The 12,377-nt window shown below is 35.7% G+C and overlaps 1 protein-coding gene across 26 annotated transcripts in view; it reads right to left on the bottom strand.

The window, feature by feature from the left end:
* The window catches only part of LOC117220538 (uncharacterized), a 175,687-nt gene that overhangs the window by 76,075 nt on the left and 87,235 nt on the right, over window positions 1-12,377 (bottom strand). Inside the window, exon 1 of one of the 26 annotated variants that reach the window (XM_033470591.2) lies at window positions 11,737-11,939. The exons of 22 other annotated variants lie outside the window; for them this stretch is intronic. Coding sequence is in view for 1 of the 4 variants with exons in the window: in XM_033470589.2 (XP_033326480.2) it covers window positions 11,560-11,602 (43 nt within the window). In the remaining 3 variants the exon portion in view is untranslated. Of the gene's footprint in view, window positions 1-2,267; window positions 2,373-8,197; window positions 8,767-11,559; window positions 11,687-11,736; window positions 11,940-12,377 lie in introns of those variants that run through there. 3 more of the 26 variants (XM_033470589.2, XM_033470590.2, XM_033470592.2) reach the window with 3 other exon arrangements.

Raw genomic sequence — 12,377 nt, 5'->3', positions numbered from 1 at the left:
TTATGGATTATAATCGTTTTTTTAGCAAGTAAAAGCAACTTTCGCAGGTCTTGCTCACCTTTTCGCAAATGGAATTCACATTTTCGCAAATTAATTTCGCTTATTTGTAATTACTTCTAATAAATTGAATACGAAATTTAACAAAATAATAAAAGGCGATCGATTTTACCTGTGAAATGAATTTTATTTGCATTGAATTTGATTTCATTTGCATTTCATTTGCGACGGGACGAATAAAATCTGCAAAAGAGTTAATTTCGTTTGCAAATACCTGCATATGATCTACAAAAGGATTAATTTCGAGTGCAAAAAAAGAAATCGAATCAAAATCAAAGATATTACATTTTACGCGGTATCCACTATTATAACAATATATAATAAAATGTTTGCACAACAGAAAATCCCAATACATTTTTCGTCAAAGTTACGCAAAGATACCAAATGATATGTTTCGAACAAATATAGCAACTGCACTGTGCAACCATACCAACGTAGTTCCGCAAAAAAAACAACCAAATTGCTCTATAATCGAGCTGAAAAATCACAGCAAAACTGCACCCGGTGTTTCGTTCCAGCCGCGATAGAAACAGAGTCGCGGCCAAGTGCAGTTGCCAGATCCATGCCGCGTATGTACTTCGCAAAATTCAACGATAGTATATGGTCATGTATAAATCTAATAGTATACTGTTGAGGTTGCATGGGCAGAATGAGGAACGTAGTGAAAGTCTCATATAATATATGCACCAACGTAAACAAATGAGTAATGAGCCTGCAAATCAAGAGAAAAATCATTGCCATAGAAATCATCTCGATCAAGCCTGAAGAAGCGAGATTTTAAGTGTCGTGTCTCGTATCATGTGCGCGAGATTGTGTGTTCGGCTTCGCTACGTGGACGAATTGTGACGGGTGACGACGAGTCGATGATTGAAGAGGCTTCGAGAGCTCACTGATAACGTTATCGGCGGATGGAACGCGGAAAACTGGTTCTAAACGAATGACTGTTTCAACGAGTCCTAGATTATCGAGATCTGTCTACACTAATTCAGCGACTTCGGCTAATCTTCTATGGAAACATTCTTCTAGGACGCAGCAAATCTATGGGGACCTAGGGCTAAAATATTTTTGCGACAATGCATTGGTTGTATATCTAGGTCACAGATTTAAAATATATGGATTCTAGACTATAGTTGTAAAATATTGATTATAAATTATAATGTAAAATATATAGAGAACGTTGATTGACATGTAAAATATATAAATCATAAATTATAATATATAATACAATATATAGATTATAAATTATAGTATGAAGTATATAGATCACAAATTATAATATAAAGTATACAGATAGCAAATTATAACGTAAAATTAATTTGATCGTCAATTAAAATATAAAATATATAGATCATAGATTAAATCGTGAAATATATAGATAGTACATTATAATATAGAATGTAAAGATTATAAATACAAATTGTAATATAAAATATATAAGATAGTAGATTATAATGTAAAATACGTAAATCGTAGATTATAATATAAAATATGTACAACACAAATTTAAAATAACTGACATTAAAAACAACAGCAATGTATTTAAAGAAAAAATACATTTGTTCTCATTTCAAGTTATTTCTTAATTCTTGATTTTTGAAAGTCTTATCGTATAGATACTGTTTAACGCGATAAGTACCTTGTTTTCACTGAAGAAAATAAACAAAAACCACAAATTTTAACAGTAATTATTAATTTTTCTTATAATCGATGCCTTTAAATTTTTTTCCAGCAAGAAAATTTATTATGCCAATTATTATTTCAATTTGATATAATAGTAGATTCTAATGAAGATCTTCGCCACGCGAGCCTGACACGAGTTTACGATGCAGAAGTAGACGGTAAATATGAACAATATAATTATACTGCGGACTTCTATGCATTTTCTATGCATCTATCATATCTTGAATTATTTTACCGAGTTGAATATAATACAACAGTATTTTTTCATTCTCGAAATGTTTCCACCGTTTTCCATTTGATCTCATTTTCGTCCTAAGTGCATCGAATCCGCAGTTCAATTATAATAAAAACAGAAGTTGCGACTTTTAGCGACCGTAGCGACCGTAGAAGACGAAATTGATGTACGTTTCGAAGATTTCCGACGACAGCGACGCGTGACAGAAGCGAGCTGGTCGACGCGAACCGATCGAAAACTCTCGGCGACCGAACACTTGAGAATCGTGTCAACGACGATAACGCAGCGTTCTTACCTGCTTCTGGCTATAACGATCTTAGGCGATATCGCACGGGACAGTTCGACGGTGAAATTCGTCGAAGCGTTGAAAACGGCCGCGTGGAAACGGTATCGGATTTTTCACGCGACTGACGAATCGACACGGTTATCCAATCGGTTTATACAACGTCGAAAACGCCTTATCAGATATTCCGAGATTGCCGGGTACAATTATTTAATAACAGCCCGGCCTACAAAACCGACGCGCGCGACGGCTAGCGCCGCTGTAATTCCAATCGTGATTCCAATCATAATTCTAAATCGCTTTCAATTCTATTCAGTTTCCTTACGATGCGTAAATGCTGCTTTGTCACCGACGGGATTAGGTTTCCTCGGCGCAATTGCTTTGGGCAATTTCGTGTTCAATGATGGCGCCATTTTCATCGATTGCGAGTCGACTGAGTGGCTCGGTTATGGTGATCGAGAAGTAGTGATTGCTAGATTGATTGCATATCATGTGGGAGATCAGTGCTTCGCGAAAGAGCATTTCTTGAAGTATCAATAATAATTTGTTTAGGGAACTAGATCGTGTATCGATGATTTAAATAATGAGGGAGGGGAACAATATGGCCGGAGATCTTGTTACGTACATAATCAAATAACGTTTTGCAACTTCTGCAGTGAGGTATACAGGGTGTCCCAGAATTATGTTAAGGGGCGATTAATATTAAGAGGGGCGATTCCTGAGGCGATTCGAAGCAACTTTTTCCTTAGCGAAAATGCAATCCGTGGCTTTGTTTACGAGTTATTAATGAAAAACACTGGCCAATGAGAGGCGAGATCAGCTGGCGCGAGTCGGCCGAGCCAATGAGCGGAACTGAGCTTCGTGCGCCCGTTGGCTGGGCCGCCCCGTGCCAGCCGCGCTCGTCTCTCATTGGTCATTGTTTTTCGTTAATAACTCGTAAACGAAGCCGTAGATTGCATTTTTGCTAAGGAAAAAGTTACTTCAAATGATCTCAAGAATCACCCCTTTCCAGGTGTTAACATAATTATGAGACACCCTGTAGAGTCCTGATATTGCCATTATATCAGCATTCGTTCTTAAAGTTAGAACGTTGTTTGAGAATTTGTACTATTCCAGTGATAGTTGAAATAGACTATGATATTGTTAACTAATGTATAATGTATAAGAGGGAATTGAAACATTTGTTTTCTTAACGTATTAGATGGGTAGAGCTGTGCATATTTTATCAATCACACAATATGCAGTTTCTTTCAGCATGTTCTCCTAAAATTATTCTAAAATGCCTGATATATATATATATATATATATATATATATATATATATATATATATATATATATATATATATATTTATAAGTACGTCTGATAAAAATGTTCATTTGTTTACTGAGACGAACGTGTTGCAAGACAAAGATAGTTTCGCAAACATTGGATAACAAAAATAGTTTCACAAAGATTGAAAGACAAAGATTGTACTCCAAAAAATTGTTTCACAAAGATTGTACCGCAAAAATTGTTTTACATCCAAAAATTGATTGTATTAAAAGATTGATCCGAAAATTGTGTCCCAAAGATTGTTTTACAAACGACAATTTTGTCGCAATGATCGTAACACAAAAAAATCGTTTTAAGAATTTCACGGAGGGGTTGTTTCTATTTCAAAAAATTGTGTTACGTACTCGAAAAATAGTTTTACGAAGATTGCACTTCGCGATCGTATTTCAAAAATCGTTTCGCGAAGACCGTAACACATCAAAAATTGAGCATGCTCGTAATTACCAGCTGGCGTAACAGCTGCAGCAATGGTGCAAAGAGGCAAGGTGTTCGATTACATTGTTCGACGAATGAAACTGCTATGTGTTGATTGGAAATGTAATTGGAGGATCCTTGGTTGTTAATCTGTGAATTGGGTGGTCTTTCAATTCGAAACACTTAACAGCATATAACACAAGGTGAATAGAATTAACGTAACATCATTTTTGTCGCAATCGACGCGAATATGACACAGTTCATACCACGTGGATGACACGATGGATTACGAGCCGTGTTCCACCGGAGTCTTTCTAAAAATTTGCTCGACTGAAATTGCAGGAGTTTCGTATTTGAAATTCATTTGCTATTCATTTGCGATTCATTCGCGTTTCATTTGCGGCTCGTTTGAAATTCATTTGCTATTCGTTTAGAATTCATTTGCTATTCGTTTGAAATTCATTTGCTATTCATTTGCTATTCATTTGCAATTCGCTTGCAAAATGCATTTTGGATTCTTTGCGAGAAAGACAAATTTGTTCTGTATAGATTGCGAAAAAAAACATAAGTTATCCATTTATGGTTTTATTTTGTATTAGAAGCTTAATTTTCCAAGTTTTTATGACTTTATAATTTAACAAAATATTACTTTATAATAATGATGTGATTAATTTATATCATTTATCTGGAATTAGAGTGGCTCATCTTTTTGTACTTTCTAATTACTATGACCTCAGTGTATTCGTAATTTGTACTCACTAAGGGTTAAATAAAGATCTGTTTTTCCTCTTACTAATTAACAGACTGCAAAATTTCTGCAACTACTGCAGATATATTGTTAAATAAAAGACAGTGTTACAAAGACATGAACAAATTTTTTAAATATATTACTGCATTACTTTCGCTCTAAAAATACCATTCAAAGAAAAATCATATCTTCATCGAACTCTTCTCTTATACAATCAATGAGAAAAGCTTGCGTTTTGTACAAAGATGCACAATCTACTAATTACAACAACTCCGATAATACTTGTACAATTTCTATCGTAAACAAAAAACCCGAAAATCATTTACAAACGTTTAAACAAAATATCTTTAACAGAACAGTCTGCATAAATTCCTTCGACATCCTACGTTTCACCGATTTCCATCCAAATTGCACAATGATCACCGATCCCTATGCACTTGTACGCAAATTTCCAAGCGCATGAAAAATTATAAATTAACAAGCTCCAATAACATTTTAATTCCCATTTTCCAGCGAGTGATCTTTTAGCCGACGAAGCGAGGTAATTTCGATGAAACCAGCGCAATGGAAAATAGACCCTGATCATTTCGAGCAAAGAATATCGATCGCGCGGCTGAAAATCCCGAGTTTCATCGAAGCCGCGCGAATCGAACGAGAGGAAACGCGAGATGCCTCGATCTCCCGGTTCTTTCTTCTCTATAAATAAATGACAGCTCGATCGTAATTTTTCCGTCGACGGCGACGGCAGAGGCGACGCGTGATGTCATCGGACCCGCAGTCGGCGCACCGGGATTAATGACATTAAAAATTAATATAAACAGAGAAGGAACCGGTGTGGGCAAGAAACGCGCGGCGGGGCCGCGTGTGCCGCGCCGCGGAACCTCTAAATTTAGCGGTGTTCAAGGACACGGTCCCGAAGCATTTCAGAAGCATGCACGCTCTATGGCTCTGTCTACGAATAGTTGACCTCATAGCCGGTGACCTATATCTCGGTCGAGAGCGAGCGCGTTCTACGAAAGCCGTGTAATCACGTCGGATGCTCGTTGAACGCGGTTAAACCGTCCCGGACGCGTCACGGACTAGAATAGTACAAGAGAAACTCCGTCCCTCGTAATCAGCGAGTCGCTTAATTTTCTTCCCGCGACGCCAGCCATCGACGACAATCAAATTCCGCGTTTGTCATCGCGGCTTCCGATCGTCGACGGCGTTCGCGCTTCCCATGGGGATCGGTGGTGGTGAGAGTGCTTCACTGTCTTACGGGGATCGTCTTCCGCGGCCGAAGACGTTCTCTTCGTCGACGACGCACAGTGGAGTCTCGATTGTCCATGTTAGAGTGACACGAATGTTCGGATAATGGAACAGTTATACTTCGTTACTGTGACAGATTTTATTCTTATTGGTTTATGCAACCGTTCTGCGAGTGGAGTTTTGTCTGCGTGTCGATTGAGCTAATTGCGTGTGGAACGTATTTGTTCCATCATATTCGAAGTTTTATTGTACTAAATTTTTTCTTTATTTTCTCTATTTTTTCCGTATTTTTTTTCTCTATTTTTCTGTATTTTTGACAGAAGAATAATTGATTAGAGATAATTGATTAAGTAATTGGAATTCGTGTACTGTCTGTGTTTTCACCTGTTCATTTTTATTAGATAAATTGTATTAGATTAAATTATATTTGTATCAGATTAAATTATCTTCATTGATCGCGACACAGATCAGTAAAATAGAGATTTCTTTCTTCTTTAAACAATTTCAATAAGTTGATAATAATACATGAACGTTTTTAAAAGATTCTTTTAATATCTCAGTTTTTTCAATTTCGCCTAATCATTTTTATTATAAATGTATATAAAATATGCAGAGTCCAGTAAGAAAACAGACGTTGCTCTTCTAACTATGAATGACATTCAAATTTCTGGTGAAATTCTGTAATAGTATTGTCTACTGTATTGCACCACATTATTGTATTGTATTGTATTATTGAGTGCTAAGAATTCGAATATTATTGAATGTTGTGTTATAGATTGTTTGAAGAGATGAAATTCTTTCTCTAAAAATAGTTCTTGTTGAGAGAAATAAGTCTTGTATGAACGCTTTTTTTCTCGCTCAAAAGTGTCAGACGAAATCGATTGATGTGCAGATTTTTCAGAATCAAATTTATCATTTTGTTGAGCATAGCAGAACGTATTCTAGTAATCGAAAGTATTTCAGAGTAGAATCATTTGAAAATGTATTTCAGAATAGAATCTTCTGAAAAAAAGTATTTCAGAATGCAATCATTAAAGAGAAACGTATATCAAAATATAATCATTAGAAAAAGTATTTCAGAATACAATCACTTGAAAAAGTATTTCAGAGTACAATCATTTGAGAGACTATTATACGTGAACAACGACCTGAAAAAGTATTGTAATTATGCAATAATTTAGATTATATCGACAATGATATGAGAAAGTATTGTAATTGTGCAATAATTTAGATTGTATCGACAATGATATGAAAAATTATTGTGCAACACAGTCATTTGTACGACTATTTCAACAAGACTGTAAATAAAACGAAAACATGTGCAGAATATCCAAACCACTCCAAAAGTTTCACTTTGCATTGTGATTACATTAAGCAGAATTCTATGGCAAACGTAGCCACTCACACAAACAATGTTAGAACTTAATTTTTGGACCAATCGACAAGACAATACCCCTAAACCAGTCTCTCACACAATAAAATTAAGCAGAATTGTTAAACATGTTCTAATACTACTAATAGACGAACTTTCCCTGATTTTGCACCGGCTATATCATTTCATAAAACAGACCTCTATTTTTACCTTTCAAACAACTCTATATCAAATACATAAAATAAAATTCCTTCTACAACACATCAAGTGTCAAAAATCAACCCTAAAAGTGCCCACAAAAAATCTAAGTAATTCGATTAATATAACAGAAACTAGAAAATTAAAATGTATCATAGTGGATGGCATTCTAAGTCTTTTTCATCCTAAAAGTCCCAGTAAAATTCAGATAGTTAGAATAAGAACACTACAGTAAATAATAAAATAATAATAAAATAACGCTAGAATAAAAATGAATTTCGGAAACTAGTCAAAAATTAGTGTCGCCCTCGCGTGATCGACGCGGTACTGAACGTGTTAAACTCCGTTCTTCGTGCAAAATAAAAATCCTCCGCAAGCCACAAGAACCACTTGATACTCTTTTCCTCTGCGATCCTTTTAATCATTTCGAACCGCGGCTGCTTTCGTTATAAACGCATAAAATGCACGGTCTGCTCTACAACCGTCTCGATTACGTCTCCGGTTTTGTGGAATAGAATTCCAAGAGAATCGTTACACGAATTTTTGTCCCGATCGTGGGGCTATCACTCTCGTTTCGCACGGTAAGCAGCGAACGCGTCGAAAGCCGATCACAGAGAAGACACTCACCGGGAGAAAGCTCCCAAAAAGAACGTACGGATCGTGTTCGGAGGTTACCGACGACTGATCGTCATCGCCGGGCCTCGTCACTTTTAAAACAGACACAACGCTGAGTTTTCACGCGAACACGTCATCCGATTTCTGTTCGCCCGAGGCATCCCGACGATTTGTAATTGTAATAAAGCCCCGATAGCTGCAGCCGCCCCTGCCATGGGGAACGTATCTTGCTCCATTCCTCGCTAATAATAGCGGGAACACGAGAATCCGCGGAAAGAATCGTGAAAACTAACGAAATCGCGAGCCTTTGCTTCCTGCGTCTTCTTTTACTCTGTTCGCTGGCTTGCGAGCGGCTACGGATGGGTGCGAACGACTCGCGAGGCTGCTGAACAAACTCACAGGCTGTGGAATTTATGGTCAATATTTGAAATTTGCTTTGGTCTGATTTTCTTGAGTTGGTTTGATTTAGTTTAGTTTTCTTTAAATTTGTTTCATTTTGTTTTATTTTATTTCAGTCTGTTCCATTTTGTCCCATTTCGTTTAATTTTGTTTCATTTTGTTTGGATCTATTTCATTTTCTTTCATTTTCTTTCATTTTCTTTCCAATTTTAATATCGTTTGATTTTGTTTGATTGAGTTTTCTTCCAGTCGCCTTTCTATTTTACTTCTACTATTTCTTCGAATTGCTTCAATAAATTAAATTATTATAGTTGGACTAGATGTAATAAATAGTATTAATCTAATAAGATGAATTAATATAAAAAGAAATACGAATAATTAAAAATATAATAAACGGTTTCAATAAATTAAATTATTATACTTGGACCAGGTAATAAGTAGTGTTAAATTAAATGAGATATATTAAAATAGAAAGAAATACAAATATATAATAATATAATAAATAGTTTCAATAAATTTATAAAAACAGTGTATTAAAATCTTTAAATTTTTTATGTCTCCATTGTAACGATATCTGTCACAAATGCACAGGATGAATTAATTACTGAAATACAGCTATAATATTTCATCAAGTGCACTGATCACAAACTGCTATAAAATCCTAAAATTAGACCACTATCTGCGGAAGCTGCTTAAAAGTAATACTTCCAGTTTTCGAAATCTGTCGTCACTGTAACCTGATTTTTGATAAAAGAGGAAATGATGATGACAATAGCTGTGCATCCCACTCGGATTACTTCATACCCTCAACACTTTAACTACCGGAAGCTTACTAATAGACTCTTCAACGACCATATTTAAAAGAAGCTTAATCATTTTCCTTCGAGCGAATCTAACGGGACTTCCCCCCCCCCCTGCAAAATTTGTATCATATCTCGCGGATTTTCTTCAAGGGATGGTTCCGGTCTAGAACTTTTTAAAGATAACGAATTATAGTAAATTCTCCCTAATTGACGCTCAGATATATTATATTTTATTATTATATTACTATATTATTACATTATTATATTATTATATTATTACATTATTATATTATTATATTATTACATTATTATATTATTATATTATTACATTATTATATTATTATATTATTGTATTATTTATTTTATAGTTACCGATTGTAAACAACTATAAAAGGCTCGAATAATCGTATCTCCTCTTCCCAAATTGTCCATTTTTGTGCACACAATCTGAACGTCAATTAGGGAGAATTTATTGTATTAATATTTCAATATTTAAAGAGGCAAAAGTCAAAGGCGCTAAGTTCTTCGCACTTTTCTATCAGCCTGGTTTTCAAGCTGTGGTCTACGAACCACACTCTTTCCAGAGATTTCGTATGTTTGGCTAACAGATTACGTGCAAACCGCTATCAGCTGGCTTCGCGTCTCTATAAAATTAATCTCACCGAAGACTCGACGTGTCAGTATAAATATCCGGAACAAGATATAAAGCTTCGTAATCGGGGATTTTTTTCTATGCACATAATTGATATCTTTTTGAACAGACTATGTATATTACACCGCTACTAATATAATAGTAATTATTATTATTATTATAAAAATATGTTAAAAGTCATCGCTTTTATTTATAATTATTTACCATATAGTCAATTACTGTAATCTTTGTAATTAGTAGGCAAGAATTGCCGGGTGAAACTGGAAACAGTAAAAATATTAAAAATAACCAAGCGCGTGTTGTTGTACTAATTTCAACTTATTAAAATTATTTACATTAGAACTACCGAACGTGTATATCGTTTTATAACAATGACAAGATCGGATTTATTTAAATTACCTACGATTTTTATTGTAATATGTGCTCGAATGAAGAGGTTCATGTAAAAAAATGTCTAACAAAAACATTTTTATAGTATCAGGAATTGTAAAAGAAAAAATGCGATACCAGTTTTTTTGACTAGTTTGGCAGTTCCAATGTTGAAGAAAGAAAGAAAATTATACTTTGCTCATTTGCAATCGAACCAACAAAATTTTATAAACGTCGTATTTATAAAATTAAACCTTTGCACTCGAGTGATGACCCTGAGGCACCGCTAAAAATTGTGTCACGTTCCAAGATAATTTTTACATTATCATATTTATCTTTGAAAAAAACAAACTGCTGTAAGTGTAACTGCTGTATGAGTCAGACAATTCAATTTCGTATGCATAAATTATGTAAAATGGAAATACTGTAGGCCAGAGAAACTACAGTGCTGTGAATAATTATAGACTCGAAGTAACTCCTACAGTTTTAATGAAATTTGAACGAAAACCTGACAAAATATTTGCATATTTCTATATTAGAAACGATATAAAATAGAAATATGCAAATATAGCATTCGTTTAAATATCAGTAAAAACGTAAAAGAGTTACATCATATTCATAATTATTCACAGTACTGTAAGTGATCCTCTTCGGCTGAGATATATTATATATATTATATAGATATATATATATATATATATATATATATATATATATATATATATATATATATATATAATATTATATATATTTTAAAAAACTTAACAAAAAATCATATTTATATATCTCCATATTATAAATAATAGAAAATAGAAATATACAAATATACAAACACAATATTTTGTACAGATGTCACTAAAGATGTAAAAGTTACTTCGGGTCTATAATTACGCACACTACTGTATATTGGACTTAGGATTAAAATGCCTTCGAGTGCAACAGGTAAATATGCACAGCGACGTGCACGTTGCTAATAAGCCCACGTGGTGTTCGACAGCGTAAATAACAAAAGAAGAGGCTCCGGAGAACTCTCGGAGGCTCTCTGAAAAATCGAGCATGATTCTGAAACTCGCGAGATCGTTCTGCAAAAATGCCCGCTGAAAACGCAAGCGGCGCGGAGTAGCATTCCCGGCCCGTGAACCGAAACTCGCCTGTTGCAACTGCCTCGTGAACGCATATCGAACTTGATCCCATTGCTAGCGAACGCGAACCAGCCGACCTTGATCGTTGCCCCTCCAAAGGAACGTACGCGATATCATCGTTCGCCGCGTCTTATGTCATTGATTCCGTCCGCCTCATTGTTATGTCATAAACGGGTACATAGTCACGTTTCTTGTGCCGGTCAATTAAGCGACCTGACCGCGAAGCTGCTCCCTTATGCGATCCACGGCGGTGCGTCCTGTGACTCTGACGTCTCCGATCCGGTCGCCTTCGACGTCGACTCCGTTCCGCAGAAGACGTATTCGATCGTATTCGATTCGCAACGCGAATATCCGATGCACTTCCTTCACGCCCGTCGGGTCACGCACGCAAGAAAAACTGTGCGAGGAACGGAAACGTTCGCGGGCCACGGACTGACAGATACGTAACGCGCGTGCTGTTGCGTCAACAAACGATAACAGCAAGCGTGCCACGTAACAGCGGAACGGCTTCGACTGATATGAACAGCACGAAAGTATGCGGCAGTCGCTGGTAAAACAGTTCCAGCTGGTCTGTCGACTAAGGATCTTCGCGCGGAATGAGAATTGTCCGTTTTAGGGAACGAAGGTTCCCCAAAATTGACGGCGACTCGCGTTAACATGCGGACAAAATTTGAAACGATGACTTCTTTCAGATCATTGGTAACGGCTGGAATTTTTTGAGATGCTAGGGGAGCTAGTTAATGTTAGGACGAATTTTAAAATAATTTTTTTTAAATTAAAGGGGAGACTGGAATTTTTGTTGAGATGTTTAGAAGGACTAGTTTGCT

The sequence above is a fragment of the Megalopta genalis genome, chromosome 2, assembly GCF_051020955.1.
Source record: "Megalopta genalis isolate 19385.01 chromosome 2, iyMegGena1_principal, whole genome shotgun sequence".
Classification (NCBI taxonomy): Eukaryota; Metazoa; Arthropoda; class Insecta; order Hymenoptera; family Halictidae; genus Megalopta; species Megalopta genalis.
This window is presented reverse-complemented; position numbering and strand designations above follow the sequence as displayed.